Source organism: Geotrypetes seraphini, chromosome 2 (genome assembly GCF_902459505.1).
Source record: "Geotrypetes seraphini chromosome 2, aGeoSer1.1, whole genome shotgun sequence".
Lineage (NCBI taxonomy): Eukaryota > Metazoa > Chordata > Amphibia > Gymnophiona > Dermophiidae > Geotrypetes > Geotrypetes seraphini.
The window spans coordinates 200,124,816-200,151,026 of record NC_047085.1 but is presented as its reverse complement, the minus strand read 5'-3'; the positions used below and the strand labels follow the sequence as shown (position 1 = coordinate 200,151,026).

Genomic DNA, 26,211 nt, shown 5'->3' with positions numbered 1-26,211 from the left:
CATAATAAAGGTAAAGATAAAGGGGCTGGGACTTGATATACTGTTTTTTCTATATTTTTACAATCAAAGCGGTTTACATATTTTAGATAGCTACTTATTTTATACCTTGGTAAATGAAATTACAGAGTAATACTTCTAAAACCAATAGGAGGAAATATTTTTTCACTCAGAGAATAGTTAAGCTTTAGAATGCGTTGCCAGAGGATGGGGTAAGAGTGGTTAATGTAGCTGGCTTTTAAAAAGGTTTGGACAAGTTCCTGGATGAAAAGTCCATAGTCTGCTGTTGAGACAGACATGAGTCGGTACCATGGAATGCTGCTACTATTTGAGTTTTTGCCAGGAACTTGTGATTTAGATTGGTCTCTGCGAAGACGGGATACTGGGCTAGATGGACCATTGGTCTGACCCAGTAAGGCTATTCTTATGTTCTTAAGTGACTTGCCCAAAGTCACAAGGAGCTCCAGTGGGAATCAAACTCACAACCTATATCTATTATAGCACAAAAAGAAATACTGTATATACTCGAATATGTCGATCTGAATATAAGTTGAGACCCCCATTTTTCTCCCCAAAAGGAGGAAAAATGGGTGACTTGAATATAAATGGGGGGACTTAATATTCAAATGCCATGCCCTGCCAGGATCTGCACCCAGCGTCCTCTCCCTCACACCCTCCCCTGCCAGGCTCTGCACTCAGCCCCCCTCCCTGCCAAGTTCTGCACCAACCCCCCTTCCCTCCCTGCCCTACCAGGCTATGCAGCCAGCCCCCTTCATTACTTGCCAGGCCATGCATTGCACCCTGTCCCCCCTTCTCTGCCAGGCTCTGCACTGCATCCTGTCCCCCCTCCCTGCCAGGTTCTGCACCCTGTCCCACCTCCTCTTCCACCTCTGGTGATCTTGTGGTAGGCAAGGACAGGAGAGATCCCTCCCGTCTTCCGTCCCAGCTGATACAAATAATTTTTACCCCCCGCGTGCCTTTTCAGTTATCCCTGGTGATCCAGAGGTGTATGGGCAGGACCGCGCTCCTGCTCTGCGCACCTCCTTCGGGGCTTGCAGCGCACAGGCACAAGAGCGAGGTTCTCAAGTTCCCGCACGGCCATGCGCCACTCACTGAATGCCCGTGAGAACTGGCGGCAGCCATTCAACAAGCGGCGCAGGGCTGCTCAGGAGCTCGAGAAGTTCGCTCCTGCGTGCTGTGCGATGCAAGGCCTGAGCCCAGAAGGAGGTATGCAGGGCAGGAGCACGGTCCTGCCCATGTACTACTGGACCACCAGAGATAACTGAAAAGGTAGGCAGGGGGATAAAAAAATTATTAGTATCAGCTGGCCGGGAGACAGGAGGGATCCCTCCTGTTCCAGACTATCTGAGGCCTGCATCAAGTTGGGGAGGGGGGATCAGGTGATGACCCGAATATAGGACGAGACCCCCAATTTTGTGCATTTTTGCCTGGGCCACAGAGACGCTATAAGTATCATGGTGGCCATCTCTCTTTTGAGTTTGAACAAGGTCTTAAGTATTAGAAAAATTGGTGGAAAGGCATAGAGGAACATGCACGACCAGTCCACAAGAAAGGTATCCGCTTCCAAACGGTGTGGGGAGAAGAGTCTGGAGCAAAACTGCGGTAGTTTGTGATTGGTGGGGGATGCAAGCAAGTCTATCTGTGGAGTCCTCCAGAGGGAGAAAATGTGATGTAAGGTTTTTGAGCTGAGAATCAACTCGTATGGTTAAAAAAAACCTACTGAGTTTGTCCGCTAAGGCATTGTGCTTGCCCTGAACATAGACAGCCTTGAGAAAAATGTTCCACTGAATCGCTCATTGCCAGATGAGAAGGGCTTCTTGACAAAGGGGTAGAAACCCTGTGCTCCCTTGTTTGTTGATATAGTACATCACTACTTGATTGCCTCTTTTGACAAGGAGGACTTGGTTGAGAAGACGATCCAGGAAAGTTTGGAGAGCATTGCAAATGGCTTGAAGCTCAAGAAGGTTGTGAAGGGAATGCTCCTGCAGGGACCAGGCTCCTTGAGTTTGGAGACCATCTAGATACGCACCCCACACATACATGGAGGCATCTGTTAGCAGTACCTGTTGATGTGGAGGCACATGGAACAGTAATCCTCTGGATAGATGTGCCGGTTGTAACCACCATTGAAGAGATTGATGCAGATGTGAGGAGACAGTTATTCAGCAAGAGAGTGGCTCCATATCCTGAGACCATTGGGATACTAGATTTCATTAAGCAGGTCTGAGATGAAGTTGATGCATCATCTGACTTGCTGAGATCCTGTGAAGAGTGGACACATGACTGCATAGTTAAAGTAGGGTATCCTGCCTCTGTTGAGTGAGGAACTCTTAAAAATGAGGCATGTCGCCTACAGCTCCTATGAATTCTAGTACTTGAGTAGGTTGAAGATGCGACTTTGGATAGCTGATTTTGAATCCCAGGAGCTCTAGAAGGGCAATTGTGGCCTTTAGAGCCAAATGGACTCCTTGTAGTGATAAATCCTTGATTAGCCAGTCGTCTAGGTAAGGAAAAGCTTGAAATCTGTGAGAATGGAGAGCTGCTACTACCACCACTAGATACTTGGTGAACACCCTGGGAGAGGAAGTCAGGCCAAATGGTAGTACTTTGTACTAAAGATGAAGATGACCCACGTGAAACTGAAGAAATTATTGTCTTTGTGTCCTTGTCCAGTTTTCTATTCTCCAAATACTCTGTTTGTCATTCATAAGAACATAAGAATTGCCGCTGCTGGGTCAGACCAGTGGTTCATCATGCCCAGCAGTCCGCTCACGCGGTTGCCCTCCGGTCAGTGCCCTAAATGAGACTAGCCCTATCAGCATACGTCCTGTTTTAAATTTTGTACATTGCATTGAAGAGAGGCTTGCCAAGGAGGCACAAAATTTTAAACCATTCTTTCGATATGTGAAAGGAAAGCAACCGGCGAGGGAGGAGGTGGGACCCCTGGATGACAGAGACAGGAAAGGAGTGGTAAAGGAGGAAAAAACATGGCAGACAGATTAAACATGTTCTTCTCGTCAGTCTTCACAAAAGAGGACACATCCAACGTGCCGAAACCGGAAAAAATCTTCAAGGGGATCAACAGGAAAAATTATTGTCAATGGAGGTGAGCCTTGAAGACGTACTCAAACAGATAGATAGATTGAAAACTGACAAATCTCCAGGACCAGACGGAATCCACCTGAGAATACTGAAAGAGCTCAGAGACGAAATAGCGGAGTTACTACAACAGATTTGCAACCTATCTTTGAAAACAGGGGTGGTCCCGGAGGATTGGAGGATAGCGAATGTTACACCTATCTTCAAAAAGGGATCCAGAGTCGACCCGGGGAACTACAGACCGGTGAGCTTAACTTCAGTTCTGGGGAAGATGGCCAAATCATTGATCAAGGACAGCCTAAGTGAGCATATAGAAAGAAATAATCTGTTGAGAACCAGCCAGCACGGTTTCTGTAAAGGAAGATCATGCCAAACGAACCTACTGCACTTCTTTGAGGGGATAAACGAACAGTTGGACAAAGGTGACCCCATAGACATCATATATCTGGACTTCCAAAAAGCCTTCGACAAGGTACCCCACAAGCGCCTACTAAGGAAACTGTGGAACCACGGGGTGGAAGGGGACGTGCACAGATGGATCAGAAATTGGCTGGCGGACAGGAAACAGAGGGTAGGAGTAAAGGGACATTACTCCGACTGGAAAGGAGTCACGAGTGGTGTCCCGCAGGGGTCAGTGCTGGGACCACTGCTGTTCAATATATTCATTAATGACCTGGAAGTAGGGACGAAGTGCGAAGTTATAAAATTTGCAGACGACACAAAACTCTCCAGTAGGGTTAGAACTGTTGAGGAATGTAAAGAACTACAAAGGGACCTGAACAAACTGAGTGAATGGGCAAATAAATGGCAAATGAGCTTCAATGTAGAGAAATGCAAAGTCTTGCACATAGGGAAAGGAAACCCAATGTACAACTACACAATGGGAGGGATGGTATTGGGGGTAAGCAACCTAGAAAGGACTTGGGGGTTTTGGTGGGCAAAATCTTAACCAAAACCTTAAACTTTAAAAAGGGCAAATACGATCACATGAGAGCCATGGTGAAACAACGACTCAAGAAAAAGGTGGACAAACTTGAAACGGTAGACCAGGCATGGTCCCTACTGAAAAATACTATCACAGAAGCACAAAATCTCCACATTCCGAGGATCTCCAAAGAGGGGAGAACAAAAGGTAAGGGAGAACCGGCATGGCTTACCAGACAGGTGAGGGAAGCCATAAAAGAAATGAAGGACTCTTTCAAAAAATGGAAACACATGAAAACAACCGAAGCATGGAAAAAACATAAAGATGATCAGAAGAAATGTCACAAGGCGGTGAGGGATGCCAAAAAGGACTATGAGGAAAAAATAGCGCAAGAGGCCAAAAACTTCAAACCCTTCTTTAGATACGTGAAAGGGAAAAAACCCGCAAAAGAGGCGGTGGGACCCCTGGATGACCAGGGAAGAAAAGGGTACATCAAGGAAGATAAACAAATTGCAGACAAACTAAATTCCTTCTTTGCGTCCGTCTTTACGGAGGAGGATACCGCAAAAATACCAGAAGCAGTGAAAGTGTTTAGTGGGGTAATAGAAGACAGCCTCACCACAGTTGAAGTGGAGTTGGACCAGATATACTACCAGATCGACAAACTTAAAAGTGACAAATCCCCTGGACCGGATGGAATTCACCCGAGAGTTTTAAAGGAATTGAAGGTTGAAATCGGAGAGCTATTGCAAAAACTTGCCAATCTGACAATCAGAACTGGACAGATTCCAGATGACTGGAAGATAGCGAACGTCACGCCAATTTTCAAAAAAGGATCGAGAGGGGAACCGGGAAACTACAGACTGTGAGCCTTACGTCTGTCCCTGGAAAGATGGTTGAAGCACTGATCAAGGATAGCATAGTTCGGCACCTAGATACACACGACTTGATGAAACCCAGTCAACATGGGTTCAGGAAAGGGAAATCATGTTTAACGAATTTACTCCAATTTTTTGAGACCGTGAACAAGCAAATTGATAGTGGAATGCCGGTGGACATAATATATTTGGACTTCCAGAAAGCATTCGACAAAGTTCCACATGAAAGACTTCTCAGGAAACTACAAAGCCATGGAATAGAGGGAGATATACAAAGGTGGATAGGCAAATGGCTAGAAAACAGAAAGCAGAGAGTGGGCATAAATGGGAAGTTCTCAGACTGGGAGAAAGTGACTAGTGGTGTGCCCCAGGGCTCGGTACTTGGGCCGATCCTATTTAATATTTATATCAATGACCTGGAAGACGGAATATCCAGTGAGATCATTAAGTTTGCAGACGACACAAAGCTATGCCGGGCAATCAGATCGCAGGAGGATAGCGAGGAACTCCAGAGCGACTTGTATCAGTTAGAGAAATGGGCAGAGCAATGGCAGATGAAGTTCAACGTGGAGAAATGCAAAGTAATGCATTTAGGTAGTAAGAATAAGGAACACGAGTATAGAATGTCAGGCGCAACTCTGGGTAAGAGCGAACAAGAAAAGGACCTGGGTGTACTGATAGATAGGACCCTGAAGCCGTCGGCACAATGCGCGGCAGCGGCAAAGAAAGCAAACGGAATGTTAGGCATGATAAAGAAAGGAATCACGAGTAGATCGGAGAAAGTCATAATGCCGCTTTATAGTTTAAGTTTAAGTTTAATAGGATTTTATATACCGCCTATCAAGGTTATCTAAGCGGTTTTTACAATCAGGTACTCAAGCATTTTTCCCTCTCTGTCCCGGTGGGCTCATAATCTATCTAACGTACCTGGGGCTATGGAGGATTAAGTGACTTGCCCAGGGTCACAAGGAGCAGCGTGGGGTTTGAACCCACAACCCCAGGGTGCGGAGGCTGTAGATCCAACCACTGCGCCACACACTCCTACACTATAGAGCAATGGTCAGACCACACTTGGAATACTGTGTCCAACATTGGTCTCCCAACCTAAAGAAGGATATAAAACTGCTGGAGAGGGTGCAGAGGTGAGCAACGAAGCTAATAAGAGGTATGGAGAACGACTCAAGAAACTGGGACTGTTCTCCCTTGAGAAGAGGAGGCTGCGAGGGGACATGATCGAGACGTTCAAAATGCTGAAAGGCATCGATAAAATAGAGCAGGAAAATAAATTATTTACATTGTCCAACGCGACACGGACAAGAGGACATGGTTTGAAGCTAAGGGGGGACAAGTCCAGGACAAATGTCAGGAAGTTCTGTTTTACGCAGCGAGTGGTGGACGCCTGGAATGCTCTCCCAAAGGAGGTTATTAAGGAATCCACTGTGCTAGGATTCAAAGGCAAATTAGATGCACATCTCCTTACGAGAGGCATAGAGGGATATGGGTGACTAAAACTACATCAGGTGTATACCTGACTGGGCCTCCGCATGTGCGGATCGCCGGACTCGATGGACCATGGGTCTGATCCGGAGATGGCAGTTCTTATGTTCTTATGTTAAACAATGAAGCCGGAGGCACAATGCGCAGTGACCTCAAAGAAGGCAAACAGAATGTTGGGCATTATCAAAAAGGGAATCACTACCAGAACCAAAGAAGTTATCCTGCCACTGTATCGGGCGATGGTGCGCCCGCATCTGGAGTACTGCGTTCAGTATTGGTCGCCATACCTTAAGAAGGATATGTTGATACTCGAGAGGGTCCAGAGAAGAGCAACAAGAATGATAAAGGGCATAGAAAACCTTTCATATGCTGAGAAGCTGGGGCTTTTTTTCCTGGAAAAGTGGAGACTTAGAGGGGACATGATAGAAACTTACAAGATCATGCAGGGGATATTGAAGGTAGAGAGGGACAGATTCTTCAGACTGGCAGGGGCAACAAAAACAAGAGTGCACTCAAAAAAATTGAAGGGAGACAGATTCAGAACAAATGCTAGGAAATTCTTCTTCACTCAAAGGGTGGTGGATATCTGGAATGCGCTTCCAGAGGAGGTGGTAGAGCAGAGTACAATTTTGGGTTTCAAAAAGGGATTTCCTGAAGGAAATGGGGATTGAAGGGTATAATTAGAGGGATACTATACAGGATATGATGTCTTAGTAACTTACAGGTCATTGACCTGGGGGGCCGCCGCAGGAGCGGACTGCTGGACACGATGGACCTATGGTCTGACTCGGCAGAGGCGATGCTTATGTTCTTATGCTTATGTTCTTATGAATTTATGATAATGCGTTTTAATCATAATTTTATTAAACTTGATCTTGCAGTGTTATCGAACTGAACACCCAGATATTCCAAGGTCTGTGACTGTCAGCTGACTCTTCTTGAAACTGACAATCAACCCAAGTGCTGTAGCAGAACTACCACCATCTCCATTGCTTGCTTGCACTCCAACCAAGACAGTGCCTGGATCAGCTGGTTGTCTAGATAGGGATGGACCTGGATTCCTATCCTATGGAGGAACACAGCCACAACTACCATTACAAAGTGCAGAGAGCAGTCACTAGCCCAAAAGGGAGAGATGTGAACTGAAAATGTTGCTGTAGAACATGAAACCGCAGATACTTGCAATGGTCTGGATAAATTGGAATAAGAAGATAAGCTTCTGTGAGGTCCAACGATGCCAGAAACTCTCCCAGGGTGATAGCACCAAATGACCATACACATCATTTCCATTCGGAAATGCAGAATCTGCAGGAAGGCACTGTCCAATTTTAGATGCAGAATGGGTCTCCAGTCCTATGAGCCTTTCTTTGGCATGATGAAAGAATATCTGTCTAAGCTTGACTCTCTTTCCAGAATGGGCTTTACCGCTCCAATGTCCAAGAGATGCTGCAGGGTAGTGCGGACTTTGGACTCCTCTGGCCATCTGGCTAGAGAATCCAGAAACAAATCTGGAGGGAGGTGAAAGAAGTCTATCTTGTGTCCCTCCTGAATGATGTTCAGCACCTATTGATATGAGGATATTCGTGTCCACTCTTAGTAAAAATTGCTGGATTTCTGGTATCATTGTGACTTTTTAGGCACCATGCTGGGACAAGACCCTGATGCTTGGGGACGTCTGGAATTGGTGGTGTAACGTGGTCGGTATCCTTGAGAATATCTCTGAGATGATGAGCCCAAGGAACCCTGGTGAAATCTATGGGAGGAACAAAAATTATTGCAATTCCCTCCAGAAGCACGGCAAGATTTGCTGTCGGGGAGAGACTTGGGGTGGCGATCTGCCATGCTAGCCAAGGGATCATCCAGATCTTTGCCAAACAGGAGCTGACCTATAAAAAGGAGTCTGCTCATAGTCGCCTTAGAGGCAGAATCTCTTGCTCAATGATGAATCCAAAGTGTCTGGCACACTGATGCTGCATAGACTGAGACCTTACTGAGAACTCGTATGAGATCATATAGGGCATCTGCCACGTGGTTCACACCTTCCAGCACCAGCTGGGGACAGGCATCCTCCTCCATAGAGGCTACCTGGCAATCTAGTGTGATATGTTCGCACAAAGGAGGCTGCTGCAGAAGCCTTGATACCCTAAGAAACCACATCAAAATAATGTCCACTCTGTGATCCTGGGAATCCTTAAGCACTACTCCCCCCATCACTCGGGAGGGCCGTGCCCCTTTGTAACCTTTGCCACTGCAGAATTCACCTTAGACTGCTCAAAAAGCTGCTGAAAATCTGGAGCCAAAGGATAAAGGACATAGCTTGAATCAGCCAGGAAGAACTCTCAGGGGTGTCCCACTGCTCCATAATCAGGCTGGTGAGCTCCGGATGTGCAGGAAAAAAGGAAGCCAGAGCATTAGATCAGATCATGACCGAACATTGAGAAATAAAAGGCTGAGACTCCAGTTTTAGTTCTTTCATGGCATCAGAAATGAAATGGTGGACAGACACAGACTTAAAGAGTCTGTGGATAGAAGAGTTCTCATCAAGATCCTGACTCTGCAAGGTATCCCACTGAACCTTACTGTAGAGGTATCAGCATCATCCAGAGTGGAAGCAGTGTCAGAAGACAGGAGAGGCATAGTATCCATATGCCAACTGGGGCAATTCTGGTCCACAGTGACAGGCATGGAGAGTCCCAGTAGAGGCGTGGGCAACATGCCCACCCACTGCATCAACAGAGCTGGGGGGGGGGGGGGTCCTGTGGTATACGCTCTCCATAACAGCTGAGTAAAGGCTGGTGAAAACTCACCCTACAGCAGAGGCCATGTCACTGGCGCTGCATGGAAAAAGTCCCCTGACTCAGTGTGCTTAGATTTGGTGCCATTATTCAAAACAGACACTGGGCAGGATTTTCTGCCCATATCCCGGACCCATGTTAGCTCCCTAGAGAATCCTCTAGAGAATCCGGAGGACGCGAAGCCCTAAACTCCTGCCTGCTCCACTTGTATGCCGCAATACTCTGATGCTCATCCACTGACAAAGAAGCACAATCCATACATATATTCGACAGAATAGGGGCTGAGGAGTCCATCCCAACCAATTTCAAGTAAAATCAAGGGGTTTTAAGACAGAATTTAAATGAAAAAAATACCAATAAAAATCCAAAATGACTGCTGCCAGTGAATTTGTGCCAAAAATGGCAAAAATAAACACTTTAGAAAAATAAAAATCAGCGATTTGGGGGTTGGGGAGGTGGGAGACCTGATCTCTACCCTCAGAAACTCTGAAAAAAACTTTTTTAAAGACCTCCCCCAATTCTACTGTAGGAAATAATGAGTGTGTACTCACTGTGCCTGAAGTGCCTTGCCTGCCAGCTCTGTGCACTGCAGCTGAATGGAGGAAAAGGATTTACTACCTCAAAAATGCTCCAAAAGAATCAATCCTCAAGATCTTTGGGCTGCCAGTCAGATGGATCCCAACCGAAACCTCTGCCCCCTCGGAACCTCTCCACGCAACCAGGGGCAGGAAACGCAACCTGCACCCTAATAACCCAAGGGCTGTTACTTAGGATGCAAACAACCTATGCTTAAGCCTCTGACAAGCTCCCAAGGGGACGAAAAGGGTAGCACACAAAAGGCTGGCCCCACAGGTCCACACGAAGCTTGCCCTGGAAACTGCTTCCTTTCCTCCGGCAGGACCACTACAAAGGGGTCTCATGACACCAAAGCCAACGAAAAAATGAAGTTTAATCGAAAAAAATAAGAAAAGAAGCAGAGCAGATCAGAAAGATTTCTGCAAGGTTTGCTTGCAGAAATTGAAACTCCTCATCCATTTCTGAATACAGTTTAAATTCCCCTTGCTGACTTACAAGTGCATTCACTCTGAAGCCCCCTAATATCTCTATTCACTTATCTCCCCCTATGCTCCTCCCCGTTCATCGAGCAAGCCCCTCTTATCTACCTTCTCTTCCACTGCCAACTCCAAACTCCGACCCTTCTTTCTTGCGGCACTGTATGCCTGGAACAGGCTGCCTGAATCAATATGTCACGCTCCATCCCTAGCAGTATTCAAATCAAGCTAAAAGCCCACTTTTTTGAAACTGCTTTCAACTCTTAACACCATTCATTGCTGTCAGATACCTATACCCACTGGATCATTTCCTCTACCATTATCTCTCAAACCCTGAAATGTCCTGTCTAAATTAGATTGTAAGCTCTTCTGGGCAGGGAATGTCTATTGTATGTTAAAATGTACAGCGCTGCATACACATTTCAGCGCTATAGAAATAATAAATAGTAGTAGTAGGGGCTCTGTTTCTCTCTCAGAGGTAGGAGGAGCACATGGAATGTATGGATGTTTGCAAGCCCCGCAGCAATTGATGGACACCTTGTATACTGAATCCGGACAGGATATAACAAAATCCTAATGTGGAACCTTGCATCACATAGCTATAGTTCAAGTTCCTCAATCCCATATGCATCACTTTGCTCACATTAAACATCATCTGGCATTTTGATGCCCAGTCGTGCAAGGTCCTCTTGTGATTTAACAACTTTGAGTCATCAGCAAATTGAATTACTTCACTAGTTATTCCCATCTCTAAATCATTTATAAATATGTTAAAAAGCAGTGGTCCCAGTACAGACCCTTTGACGAACCCCCCTATCTACCTTTGTCTATTGAGAATACTGACCATTTAACACTACTCTCTATATTTTAACTGGTTCTTAATCCACAATAGGACATTACCTCCTATCCATTGGCTTTCAAATTTCCTCAGGAAATTTTCATGAGGTACTTTATCAAATGCCTTTTGAAAATCCAGATGTACAATATCCCCTACATTTCTTTATAAATAGGCTCCAAGCAGGCATGTTGTAGGTGATCTTTACAAAATACCCCACCACGTGAGGAACATATTTAGTAAACAGGCCCCTAAAATTCTAAGATGATTACAGTAATCTTCTAAGCCCATGCTTTGGATGACTGTACCTGGCTTGCTGTTGGTCGTTTCTTTGGGTCCCATTGCAGCATGTCTCTCATTATCTGAAGAGCTTCATTACTAGCATTGGGAATCAAAGTTTTTAAATTTATTGGGACACACTGTGGAAACCGGAAGTTCATGGCTGATGCAAGCTGGTATCCTTCTGGCCAATCAGTCTGTTAAAAAAAAAACAACCCACACAAATTAGACATTTCAAGATTGAAATACAGTGTATGTTTCTTAAAGGAAAAGCATTAAGTCTACTTTTGGAAATTCCTACAATAGACCACATTAAACAATAAGGAGGGCAATTTTAAAAGCCCTCTGTGTACATAATTAAGTGTTTTATGCACAGAAAAATTATAAATACATAATTTTAGTCAAAGGAGGCTTTCTGGGGGGTGTTTGTGCTTGCACTGGTGCATGGTGTAAATGTAAATACATATTCAGAAGTCTTACCAAAACAATGCCTGGTGAGTAACAGATATAAAAATGTGGCTAAGTCATTCATTTACTTTTATCAGTGAAAGGGTGGCTCAATATTGGCTCAACAACTTTACCTAAGTACCAATTAGAACTTCCAGCACAAAATAATTTTTGTTCCTTTCGCAATGAAACAGACTTTATTAGGCAAATTTTACTGGTACATTAGATATAGCAGATTCCATTTTTGATCACATGCTGTACTTTCAACAACAAAATCTCACAGAGTATGCAAAAAGCACACATTATTTGAAAGGATGGACTAATGAGTTTACTTCTTGGCCAAGAGAACATAAAGATTAATTTTCACTAATGATAAACATTATACTGGGTTCAATACTTAGCTGAATGATATCTGGTAAAAGATACAGGATAACTTTAACTGGATATTCACAAAGGATCTAAACAATTTGTCAGATTTGAAATGTGTATCAAGCTAGAATTGGTGTTAAACAGTGAGCCTGAGCTAGGACCTAACAGAGAGAGGAAAAGTCTTTTTTTATTTATTTTGTTTACCCCACAGTGCTAGTGCTAGTGGGATTGGAAAGGGCAAAGGGGTGGGATGGGTGAAAAAAGCTACAAAAATAAACCCACAAGAATGTTAAAAAAAAAGTGCCCGATTGGGTGGAAAAGTAAATCAAATGGTCAATTCAACAGACCAAATTGAATTGAACCAAAAGGCCAACAGACTGCCCTCTATCTAGAGGGCTTAGCCCCTGTTCTGGCGTCATTGTGCTTTCTTAGCGGTTGGGGAGGACGAAAACCAGAGGCTTGCTATATCCTACTGCTACTGAACTTCTGCCGTGACCCATGAAAGGACCTCTGCATTGTTTGGCATCACACTTAAGGATGGAATTTTTGAGAGCCTCGAAAATTCTTACGGCCCAGACCCTCTGGAAAGGGTCTCTTCCCTTGGGAACATGCCTCCTATAGATCTGCAGCTCTGGAAGAGGCTGAGCCCAAGGTTCCCGTCCCTTCCCTGCATGCTCTGTTGCACGAGGGCCATAGACGCTCCTCAACTGACCATCCAGTGCAAACCTGGCATGATATATGAGTGTAAAGGCCACCACCAGTAAAATCGTGCCAAAAACAGTCCGTGCAGACTTCCCTGAAGTACAAAAATTGCAGGAAAAGGGTTTTTAGAGGTGGGGGACCTTGGCTCTGGCTGCAGAAACCTTTAAATTTCAGGAGAGGACTACGCAGTCAGCCCACTATTAATCCTGGCCAAGCTTTAAGCAGCTATGCAGGGGATGGCCCCAGAACTAAAAAAAAAAAATACAAAAGCAGGCTGGAAAGCTAGGTGTCCCCGAGGGCTGATCCTGCTAGCAGCAGACTTCTGCAGCACAAGTCTGTCTTCTCCCTGGCAGAGGTTCCAACAAGTGGAAACCTCTGGGCACCGAGCCTCCGACTGAATACTGTAAGGATGGTAGTGCCCCCAAAAAGCAATGTTACTTACCGTAACAGTTGTTATCCAGGGACAGCAGGCAGCTATTCTCACTAGTGGGTGACGTCATCCGACGGAGCCCCGATGCGGACGTCTCACAAGCATACTTGCTTGTAGAAACTTTAGAAGTTTCGAGTCGCCCACACCGTGCATGCGCGAGTGCCTTCCCGCCCAATGCACCGGGCGTGTCTCCTTAGTTCAGATAGCTAGCAGAGAAGCCAACCCAGGGGAGGTGGGTGGGATATGAGAATAGCTGCCTGCTGTCCCTGGATAACAACTGTTACAGTAAGTAACATTGCTTTATCCCAGGACAAGCAGGCAGGTATTCTCACTAGTGGGTGACCTCCAAGCTAACCCAAGTGGGATGGTGGGAGAGTTGGCAACTAAGGAGAATAAATTTTGCAATAATGTTTGGCCAAACTGTCCATCCCGTCTGGAGAAAGTATCCAGACAAAAATGAGAAGTGAAGGTATGATCCGAGGACCAAGTAGCAGCCTTACAAATCTCCTCAATCGGTGTTGATCTGAGGAAGGCTACAGAGGCTGCCATTGCTCTGACCTTATGGACTGTGAAGGGGTAATCCAACCTGGGCATAGCAGAAAGAGATACAAGCCGCCATCCAGTTGGAGATGGTGCGCTTAGAGATAGGACGTCCCAACTTGTTCGGGTCAAAGGAGATGAAAAGTTGAGGAGTTCTGTGTGGCTTGGTGCGTTCTAGGTAGAAAGCCAAAGCACGTTTACAGTCCAGAGTATGAAGAGCTGATTCTCCAGGGTGAGAATGAGGCTTTGGAAAAAACACTGGAAGAACAATGGATTGATTCAGATGAAAATCCGAGACCACGTTGGGGAGGAATGTGGGATGAGTGCGAAGAACCACCTTGTCCTGATGAAACACTGTAAAAGGGGGATCCGCAACTAAAGCCTGAAGCTCATTGACTCGACAAGCAGAAGTGAGGCCAATGAGAAACACCACTTTCCAAGTGAGATACTTCAGAGGAGCCTTGTTAAGAGGTTCAAATGGAGGCTTCATAAGCTGAGAAAGGACAACATTGAGGTCCCAAACCACTGGAGGCGGTTTGAGAGGAGGATTAACATGGAAAAGTCCTTTCATGAATCTGGCAACAACAGGATGAGCAGAGAGAGGTTTTCCTTGAAGAGGCTGATGGAAAGCAGCAATCGCACTTAAATGGACTCAGATCGAAGTAGACTTGAGGCCAGAATGAGATAAATGCAAAAGATAGTCCAAAACAGAGGCATGTTGAGGCTCCTTATGATGAGAAAAACACCATGCAGAAAATCTAGTCCATTTTTGGGAATAGCATTGTCTGGTAGCAGGCTTCCGTGAAGCTTCTAAAACATCCCTCACAGCTTGGGAAAACTGAAGGGAGGTTACGTTGAAAGGAACTAAGCTGTCAGGTGTAGCGACTGCAGATTGGGATGAAGCAAAGATCCCTGATGCTGCGTAAGCAGAGATGGAAACACTGGTAGAAGGAAGGGCTCCCTGCTGCTCAGCTGAAGTAGAAGGGAGTACCAGGGTTGTCTGGGCCACCGAGGAGCAGTCAGAATCATGGTGGCCCGATCGGACTTGAGCTTGACCAGAGTCTTTTGAATGAGAGGAAACGGAGGAAACGCATACAGAAAGAGATTCCTCCAGTCCAGAAGAAAAGCATCTGCCTCGAGGCGGTGAGGAGTTTAGATCCTGGAGCAGAACTGAGGCAGTTTGAAGTTGTGGGGGGCTGCAAATAGATCTATCTGAGGCGTTCCCCACAGAGAGAAGATGTGATGAAGGGGCATGGAATGGAGAGTCCATTCGTGAGGCTGGAGAGGACGACTCAAGTTGTCCGCCAAGCTGAATGTAGACAGCTTTGAGGAAGATGTTGTGGCGAATTGCCCAATCCCAGACTTTCAGAGCTTCCTGACAGAGGGAGGCCGATCCCATGCTTCCCTGTTTGTTGACATAATACATGGCGACCTGGTTGTCCATGCGAATGAGAACCACCATGTCGTGAAGGAGATGCTGAAAAGCATTGAGAGCATTGAAAATCGCTGAGTTCCAGTAGATTGATGTGACACAGGCGGTCCGCACTGGTCCAATAGCCTTGAGTGCGCAGGCCATCCAGATGGGTCCCCCAAGCATAGGTCGAGGAGTCAGTCGTGAGAACCTTTTGATGGGGAGGCATGTGAAACAGCAAACCTCTGGAGAGATTGGAAGAGAGCATCCACCAGCGAAGAGACTGTGTCAGAGCAGGAGTGACCTGAATGTGGCGAGTCAGAGGGTCGGAGACCTGCGTCCATTGAGATGCCAGGGTCCACTGAGGAATCCGTAGGTGAAGTCTGGCAAAAGGAGTCACGTGTACTGTAGAGACCACAGATCTACTCCCTAACAAATCAAAAAGGCTCAAACCACTCCTTACGTACCCCCTAACATCAAGACAATTCTCATGTAACCCACCTATGTATCTCCAAATATCATGACAATTCTCATATAATCCACCTAATGTATTTATATTATCATGACAATTCATATGTAACCCACGGTATGTATTCTGTATTATCATGACAATTCGTATTCCGCCTTGAACCGCAAGGTAACGGCAGAATAGAAATCACTAATGTAATGTAATATAAAACCTTGTAACAAAAACAGCCCAACTTGAACAATCTTCCCACAAAAACAGCCCAACTTGAACAATGCTCCCACTGCCAATGTTTCTCCGGAATCGATGCATCCGATGTCCCAGTGCTCCCAGCACTGTGCATCGAGGAAGAGTGATGCTGATGCTTTTTGGGCTTCCCCTGATGCTCAGCATTGTGGTCTCATGCTGATCTGTCCTGGGGCTGACTAACACACCTGAGGTTGAGTGACATGAAGACCCCCTTCAATGTCAGTTGCATTCTCAATGATTTTCGCTGCCTGGACAGCCCTCATGTCAATACATCCAGTGCCAAAGTTGATGGACCAGTCATTGAGGAGCCAAAGAGCTTCTCATGTTAAACTTGACGAGCCTTCATAGTTTTCATCTAAACGGAAGGTGCCAATTCATACGCAACTGACGAGAAACTTGATGAATATGTCCTGTCTGCTCTGTGGATAAAAGACAACTAAGGGACTGCTGCTCACTTGTTTGGCAGGAAGGCATCCGCATATGCATGGTACAGCACAGCTAGAACTTTCTGCATAAAGTTTAGCTAGCTAGCATCGTGCCAGGCTCTTTTGGATGACATCAACCAGCTGTGAGAATAGGCAGCCTGCTTGTCCTTGGAGAAAGTCAAATACAATTTCCTTCTGATCTCAAGGCCCTAATGGACCTATAGATTTTTAGCACCGTTAACAGAACAACAATTCATTTTGCAGAGTTAAAAATGAGAAGTAACTTTTTAAATTTAAAACAAAACTGAATACCCCTCCGACTTGCTTACATTTCTTCATAACACTCTCTCCCTTCTCCTTTCCCTCTCAACATTTGTTCCTTTCTATCCTTCTCTCCCTTTTACATCCATCTTTACACCTTTTCAATCTCCCCCTCTTGGCTCCTTTACCTCTTCCTCATCAAACTCTCCCCTCTTATTTCTCGCCTTTCTACCATCTGTCACTGGCCCCCTCTTTCTATCCCTCCATCTCCCCCCTTGGCATTTTCTTTCCCTCCTTCCTCATGGCACAATTTTTCTCCCCTTTTCTCTCTTTCCCAGTACTCTCTCTTCATTCTATCTATTCTTCATTCATATCTCTACCTCTCACCAGGTCCTACATCTCTTCCTCCCCATCAGCAACCCCAACCCTCCTCTTCCACTAAGCCCAGCATATTTCCCTTGCCCTCTATTCCACATCCTCCCTTAAGTTCAGCATCTCTCCTTTTCCTTCTTCCCCTGCCTGCAAAGGCAGCAATAGCTAATTTTAAAGTGGTAGCAATCATCATAGAGCTTTTCTAATATGCTGCTGAAGGCTTTGTCGTCCTGCCTTTTCTGATGTATACGTCCTGTTGCTGTATGGGGCGACATGGCAGGCCCTGCTGCATCACAGAATTACAAAAGCCCCACAATGATTTATATTGCTTTTAAATTAGCTGTTGCTACCCCACAGGAAGAAAGAAAGGGAAAGACTCTGGGCTGTTAGGGGAGGAGAGAACATAAAATAGGGCAGCACCACCAGCAAAATTTTAACAACATTGGCCTGAAGTGTTTGAAGGGTGCATTGCACCCTCCTCTTTAAGCTATACCCAAGGTCAAATTTTTTGAGGAAAGTCCATATATTACTACTATTTATATTGATTTGGGAAAGCCACTGCATATCCTCAGGAGAAAGATACAAGAAATGTATCAGCTCTTGGGATCCATCCTAGAACTTGTCATCTAGGTTGGCAAGTACTGGAGCCAGAATATTTTGCTTGATGGACTTTGGTCTGAATCAGTATAGCATATCTTGTGTTCTTATCAAAATTGTTCTAGTGGCTGTATCTGAACTGCATATAGCAGTTCAAAGTTTTGATTTGAGAGAATTTGGCCAAAGATTTATTAGATATTCAAGATGCATTGTGCAGAGAACTTTCCTTGAGAGTACTGAAATGTTGTTATTAAATTCCAGCATATAACCATGATTCTAATGTGGAAAAATATTTCTCACCTTTTTTGGAGTCCCCAAAACTTGACAGATTTTGAATATTTCATCTACTTCACTTGTTCCTGGGAAGAGAGGTCTTAGTGTATACAGCTCTGCCATTATGCTGCCAACTGCCCAGATATCAATAGGAGAACTATAGCTGGAGGATCTCAGCAATACTTCAGGTGCTCGATACCTAGAGAAAAATAATTTGACCATAATCAATATCTTGCTTCCTTTTATTAATACACATTTTCTTGAGGGAGATATACTGTAGAATATGGACAACCGTATTTTTTAAAATTCTGTAAATAAGATGTGAGGGAGTCCATAGAACCCTGCCACTTCCCCTGCTGGACAGTTCCCCACATGGTCACATCAATACTAGAAAATATGCCTCTTCCATAAAGGGGAAGGAAACCAGGAAGTAAGTTCTAAGGAACATAAAAGGCAGGGCTAGAGTACAGAGGTTTGGCAGAGCCCTGAGGAAGGTAGAAACCCAGACATGTACTATTTTAGAGGATTGTCCGGATGCCTGGCAGACTTTCCAAAACCCAGCAATTTGTCTGGGATTTGGAAAGCTCCGGCCATGTCTGGAGGGCCTCTGAGCATGCAATGATGCCACATGCATCTGCGCATGGTCAGAGGCTCTTGGATGCAACCCTGAGGTCAGGAATGAAAAGATGAAGCTTTCCAGGGGCATGGCTGGGGCGTATTCTAGCAGGGCTAGAGGCGGGATGGGGTGGGGCTGGAGGCAGAATGGGCAGGGCTGAGGCGGAACAAGGCAGGGCTGCAGGCAGAATGGGATGTGGCCATGCATCCAGGATTTTACAATGAAAAATATGGTTGCCCTACTCTGACTAGAGGTTAGAACCTGTTTTCATATAAAACCTGGCTGAGGTAAGCCACTAATAAATTGCAGTTTGGGTTTTTATTCCCTGTCTGGATAGAAATAGACCAAGTGGGGAAGAGCTGTGATTAGCCCATGGGTTTGGGATGGGGCACCTAGGAAAAAAGGAAGACAATTGTTACAATGCAATATGACGTTTTATTTTGTTCCTTACAAACGTTAACTGGTTCCTGAACCTGTGGAGCAACAGGCTCAGACTGACAAAGAAAATAAACTTCATTCTTTGTCCATATGGAAAATGTGTCCTGACTATATGTATAAACTGTCCTAGTAACCTTGTTCAATCATGTCACTTAAGGATTCCAGCAGAATATACAATTTAATACATTTTGTAGGAAGCATATACAGCTGAAAAATAAATTAATAAATTAATCATTCAATATGAAAATGGAAGGGAATGCAACTACAATAATAAAGAAAAGGAGAAAAACACTGAAAGAAACCCAGATACAGCACACCAATGACAAACATTTACCACTGGCTATCCATGGTCAGCTAACTTTCCTAGGTCTGAGCTGGCTGATATATTAACCTGACACACACCCTAACGCCTCCATCTTCTCTCATATCAAGCAGCATTGTGGGGTAAAGATCTGGAACAATTACTTATACTTGCTAATACTTATGGGAAATTTAGAAGACACCTAAAAATATCTGTTCCTGAAGTACTTAGGCAGTTGATTTGTACAATCTTTCCCACAATAACTGATCTCTAGAGCCGCTATTCAATAGTTTTAGTATATGTGCTGCCGAAGCAAGCACCGCTATTCACTAGTTTTAACCTGCCAGTTCTACTCAATTTGTAGCATTTTTAATCATTGTAAACCGCAAAGAACTTCACGGTCCTGCGGTATATAAACTGTTATTATTATTATTTAATTTGTGGCCTCCAAATCATGCTATGTTAGGTGCCATCGACTCATGTTCAAGTCCTAGCGACTTGATGAAGTTTTCGTGGCAGAATACAGAAGTAGATTGCCAGGCCCTTTCTTTTGCGCAGTATAAATTCAATATTTTTGCCGTTGTCACATCAAACGCAAATCCTTTGCCTCCATCACTGCCCATCTACTGCTGCCCAGATAGGTGATACACCATTAGTCTGACATCTCCATTGAAACCTGTCCTCCTTGAGAGGCCCTGCTGGTAGTGAAACTACCACTAAGATGCCACCAAACCAGGCTTCAGAACAACATCCTACCCATATCAAAAACTCAGTAACCATGGTGGTATAAACTTATCCACATGGACATTTTCCATGTGGACAATACAGTCTATGTGAGTGTTCATTTTCTGGTCAGGTAGTCCAATTGAATGCTCGAACGATAACATTGAAACATCACTCTATCTGTATGACGTTTCAAGTGGAATACGCCACTTGGTGCCCTTGTGTATGTGGGCGAGACAGTGAGAGTTTTGAAGTTGAGGTTGATTGAACATTGTTCTCGCCTACGTCAACAGGATGTTGATGCCCCCTTGGTGGCACACTGCCTCACTGCATATCATGTTTTCTCAGATTTGAAATTTGTGGTCTTGCAAGTGGTTTGGTCTTCACCTGGGGGGGCATTAATGCAACATTATTGAAGAAAGAGTGCCACTGGATTTTTTATTTGGATTGTTTAACACCATTAGGTTTAAATAGGGACTTTGATGTGTGAGTTGTGTTTACTTATGTATGACAGTAGAGGTGATGGTAGACACAATGAAGAAGAATGACACCTCACCTCGAGATATAGACAGTCCAAAGAAAAGGCAAGGGGGACGTCAATTCAACCAATGAGGAGATCTTTATTCATAAATGTAGTCCCAACAAGGATGCTAGTTTTGGCGTAATCTAAACACCTTCCTCAGGGGACATTTGTAAAACAACTCACTGAATGCGCTGAGTCTCGTGTAGTGGCAAACGCTCCAAGCGGTGAAGGTGAAAGTGAAAGTAAAGGTGATGGACCATGGGGCTATTTTGTTTTGTTTGGTAGTACTAATGGGCTTTTTAAAAGCCCACCTACAATTTGTTTAAACAGGAAATGTCATAAGAGAGGTATAGGATTTCCACATTTCGATATAAAGGGTCTTGTGAATGAATGTAAAGATGTGAATAGTATAGTGTAAGGAGCATCTTTTTAGCAGGATTTGTTAATAACTCAATCATTCCCTCCCCGGTCCAAAAAAAGGGGTTTGAGATGCAATATGGGTCTCTTATATGCATTTTTTGAAAAGATTTAGTCCCGCATATTAGTAAGTTGATGTTTGGAATATGTTTGCCTTTTCACACTGGTTTTTTCACTGCTATTTGATGGCCAATATTGCTTAGACATTCTGATTGGTGTTTGGGTTCATGACATCATAGTGAGAAAAGATTGCAGACTGTTTGTTGCAGCGTCATTAAGGAAGTTTAAAATCGTAAAAAGAAAATCCAAAGGAAATGTTTTGATGAGCAATGTGTTGGTCTGAATGGATAATGACAGTATGGCATTTCTTAATAGTCTTGTGGCTTTAATTAAAGCGGTAATCAAAGCGGTATTTCATTCAGACAGTGCGTTAAGATGTTTTTGGGGCCCAATATTACTTTGTTTTTATGTCTTCATCAGATTTATGCGTAGATTATAAATTTATCTTTTTTGTGTGTGTGTTACCCACCATATGTATTCCCCCCTAAATGTTTCCTTTCTTTCTTTAAAGATTGTAGTTCACCCCCTTCACCTTCCGTACCAGTCATGTATTAGAATGTATAGAATTTGAAAGTAATTGTATAAAAGAGTTTTGTTTTGCCCCCCATTTTTTTAAATGTTATACACATTGAAGCATTTGACATTGCGTACAATACAAAATTTAATAAAACTTGAAACTTGAATGAGATCTAAGTAGTAGCTATTTGTTATTTCTGTTTTTCAGCTGTTTTTGCATGAGTGATTGATCCCCTGATCGCTGTTGGGGTGGGGGTGTCAACAGTCGCAGGGCCAGAAGGGCTTGGCCTCCCTCCTGGCTCGATCGTTGTCGGGGTGGGGGGTGTCGGCAGTCACCCGGGGCAGGAGGGCTTGGGTTCCCTCCTGGCCCGATCGTGGCTGGGGTGGGGGGGATTCTGTAACCGGTGTTCTTTTGACAGACACCAGTTACAAAATCCAGCTTTTAGGTGAAGGACTGGCCCCTCCTTCGCCTAAAAGCCCTTGTTTTGGGCGTTTGGGACTTAGGCTTTTTTTAGGTTGATTATATGGTGTAAGTTTAGACGTCGTGATAATCTGGGCGTTTAAACAGCTGAACGTAGAGGCAGGCCATTATCAAAAAAAGCCTCCTTTTGGATGGTTTTTTTGATAATGGACTGTTGAGGAATTTCTGAAACTTACAGGTGCTATGGATAAGGTGTCACAGAAAATTGAGGTTAAGAATGAATTAAAATAAGGTGTCTATTAACCTTTTCCTATCGCAATACATTTTATGTTACGCTGGTTCCAATCGTAATTATTTTAGCAAAGTTTTGTATTATTCACTGTTATCATTTACGGCTATTGTAAGCATAATGTAAATAAGTCATAAGTCTGTAAATTCAAATATTTTGTGTTCCTGGCTCTTTATTAGTATGGGACATACGATGACAATGACATTTTTGGAATGTCCCGTCATCTGGGACACACGATAGGAAAAGGGTATATAGTGACATAGTCTGAGGCAATTGTAATTAAAGATTGAAAAGTTTAAATTGCTGATGCTATATTTTAGCTAATGCTAAGTAAGTTCAAAAGTTTGACTTGTGACTTCTAAGACATAATAAATCCATATACCATTGTTTAAATAATCAGGGAAGAGAAAGATAAAGATTTTGGAGGAAACAGGAAAACTATCTTTATATATAGACTTACACATAATTATGTGAATGCCTTGTGAAAGCCACTGTTTCTTATCGATAACGAACACAAAAGTTAATTAGGAGTGTACACAAATGTTAGGAAGTCTGTCTTATAACCCAGGAAGTAGAACCTTTCTTTATGGTTACAAATGTCAGTTGTTATATGGAGAAAAGGAGTAACACTGACATCTATTGGATGTGATGAGCAATTACTGGTCTATCTTTTATATTGGAAATTTATCTTTAGTTCAGACTATCAAGGGTTAATTTGGATAATTATTTGGGGAAAATTACGTTTTTGTAAATGAACTAGGCTCCTCAGGATATACGTGTTTAGGAAGCTTACACGTCAAACTATTCTATGTTAATGTCAGAGAAAGGATAAAATGTATAGTTTTGACTAGATTCTGTTGAAGAGATTTGAATAGGAGAAGTACATAAGAACATAAGCAATGCCTCTGCTGGGTCAGACCCGAGGTCCATCGTGCCCAGCAGTCCGCTCACGCGGCGGCCCAACAGGTCCAGGACCTGTGCAGTAATCCTCTATCTATACCCCTCTATCCCCTTTTCCAACAGGAAATTGTCCAATCCTTTCTTAAACCCCAGTACCGTACTCTACCCTATTACGTCCTCTGGAAGCGCATTCCAGGTGTCCACCACCCGCTGAGTAAAGAAAAACTTCCTAGCATTTGTTTTGAATCTATCCCCTTCCAATTTTCCGAATGCCCTCTTGTTCTTTTATGTTTTGAAAATTTGAAGAATCTATCTCTCTCTACTTTCTCTATGCCCTTCATGATCTTGTAGGTCTCTATCATGTCTCCTCTGAGTCTCTGCTTTTCCAGGGAGAAGAGTTCCAGCCTCTCCAATCTTTCAGTGTATGAAAGGTTTTCCATGCCCTTAATCATTCGTGTCGCTCTCCTCTGGACCCTCTCAAGTATTGCCATATCCTTCTTAAGGTACGGTGACCAATACTGAAACACAGTACTCCAGGTGCGGGCGCACCATTGCCCGATACAACGGGCAGGATGACTTCTTTTGTTCTGGTCGTAATACCATTTTTAATAATACCCAACATTCTGTTTGCCTTCTTTGCGGCTGCTGCGCATTGCGCCGTTGACTTCATTGTTGTATCCACCAGTACACCCAAAATCTCTTTCAAGGTTACTTCCCTCTAATACTAATCCCCCCATTTGGTAGCTGAACATCGGGTTCTTTCTCCCTATATGCATGACCTTGCATTTCCCTACATTGAATTTCATCTGCCATTTATTCGCCCACTCCTCCAATTTGTTTAGGTCCCTTTGTAGGTCCTCACACTCTTCCGTAGTTCTAACCCTTCTACAGATTTAGTGTCATCCGCAAATTTTATAACTTCACATTTCGTCCCCGTTTCCAGGTCATTAATAAATACATTGAACAGCAGCGGTCCAAGTACAGACCCCTGCGGAACTCCGCTCGTGACTTTCCTCCAGCCCGAGTAGTGACCCTTCACTCCAATCCTCTGTCTCCTGCCTGCCAACCAGTGTTTGACCCACCTGTGTACGTCCCCTTCCACCCCATAGTTCCACAGCTTCCTAAGTAGCCGCTCATGGGGTACCTTGGGAAGCTGTGGAACCACGGGGTAGAAGGGGACGTACACAGATGGGTCAAACACTGGTTGGCAGGCATGAGACAGAGAGTTGGAGTGAAGTAATCCGAGCTTCATATCTCTTCCAATTGAACACATAATTACTTTATAATTTGATATTTACTTTGCCTTTATTATAATAAATCTTGAAGATTTTGTTTAAAGTCTGTAGGGTTTTGTGTCCAATTTTTACACATCAGGACAAGAAACTCTTCTCTTACAGCTTAAGAGAGGAATTTTCATCCTGTAGAACTTCTCCTGAACCTGTATCCAGGTAAAGTAGCAGCCGCCTGAATAGGACATTGTCCCTGCTTCTACTTTCAACGTTTAGGGCCTTAGGCCAAAAGGGGACTTAGACGTTTGTTTTTTTTATTATACCCCTCAAGGTGCTTAGTCTATAAATGCTTGGTTAAATAACCAAGATTTAACCGCTGCTTTAAACCTTTTTAGAGAAGATTCTTTTTAGATATTCACAAGCACAGGCAGTTATACAAAGTTTGTTTCTCTACAGAAAATCAGTCTAAAATCAAACGTGTGGATATTATAAAATGTGCACATTGTCAAGCATTCTTTATTAAGTTTTAAAAAAATGCCTAATGCAGAGGCAGTGTCTATCCATGTGTAACCTAGTTTTTGCAGAGAAGCCAGTGAATTATATTCAAAGCCCAAAGAACTAAAAGTGAAACCTTCAGTCATACATTATATCTTTTTTAGAATGCCACTTTGGGGGGGGTCACGTGATGCCATGTAACTGACTGGACGTGCCTCTGCACAGCTCCGGGCCATGCAGCTCTAACTTCCGTTTTTAAGCACTTCTCCCCGATCGGGCCCGCTTGCTTTTTCTACTGCAGATTACCCGAACTTGTTTGACACGAGCGGAGCACCTTTTCGGCGGTCACTGTGCCCGGTATGACAGCGAAATCGCAGCGGGACACCTGAGGGAAGGTGAAGCTCCCTGATCAAAAGATGGCGGAGGGCCACGAGGTGCCCATGTTCACCATACAGGAAGCGGCTATTCAAGAGCTCACAAAATCTCTCACCCTGGTAATGGAGGACAAACTTGCTAAGATCCAGACATTCATGGAGGACTTCCGGGAGACCGCTAGAGACCCACGCGGGCAGGCTGCAGAGAGTGGAGGATTGGGTGGCTCAACAAGAAGATCGCACCGCTAATTTTGAGGAGCGTCTGCGGGTCCTGGAGACTGCCAAGACCACTTGCTTGGATCGCCTGGATGACCACGAGAACAGGAGCCGGAGAAATAATTTAAGGTTTATCGGACTGCCTGGTTCGATCCGGGATGTTGACCTGCGGGCCTGCCTGGAGACGTGGCTCCGAGGCATGCTGGAGCCCGGCGAGCCCGGGAACCGGGTGCTGATAGAGCGTGCTCACCGCGTGGGAAGCAGGAGAGAGGGCGAACAGCGACCCCGGCCAGTCCTTGACCGCTTCTTAAACTTCGCTGTGAAAGAGCGTGTCCTTGCTCGTTTTCGGCGAGGACCTGGCTTTGACTATGAGGGGCAGAAAATCTTAGTATTCCAGGACTTCTCCCCCCAGGTGTCCTCCAGACGCAGGGCTATGGCGCCCCACTGCAATGCCCTTTATCGGCGTAATATCAGAGTGTCTTTGCTGTATCCTGCCAGAGCTCGTGTTTCCTTCAACAACAAGATCCACTATTTCGAGACACCACGTGAGCTGGAGCGCTTCATCCAGGATCTGCCGGTGCTCGTGCGCGAGGACCCGGGCCTGGCCTGAGTGCTCGTCCCCTGACTGCTGTGGGCGCCCGTGGCTTCGGTGCTTTACCCACGGCTGGGGGACTTTGCTGATTTCGTTGCTGACAGACTGACAGACCGGCAGAGGTATGGCGGGAATACCATTACTCGTGGGGCTGTTGTGCTCTACAGTTGTTCCATGACTT

At 44.6% G+C, this 26,211-nt stretch overlaps 1 protein-coding gene across 8 annotated transcripts in view; it reads right to left on the bottom strand.

Moving 5' to 3' along the window:
• The window catches only part of MAK (male germ cell associated kinase), a 148,434-nt gene that overhangs the window by 59,174 nt on the left and 63,049 nt on the right, over window positions 1-26,211 (bottom strand). For all 8 annotated transcript variants that reach the window (XM_033934679.1, XM_033934680.1, XM_033934682.1 and 5 more), the window contains 2 exons: window positions 17,948-18,119; window positions 11,408-11,575 (listed from right to left, as the gene is read on the bottom strand). In XM_033934679.1, coding sequence (XP_033790570.1) covers window positions 11,408-11,575; window positions 17,948-18,119 — 340 coding nt within the window. The remainder of the gene's footprint in view (window positions 1-11,407; window positions 11,576-17,947; window positions 18,120-26,211) is intronic.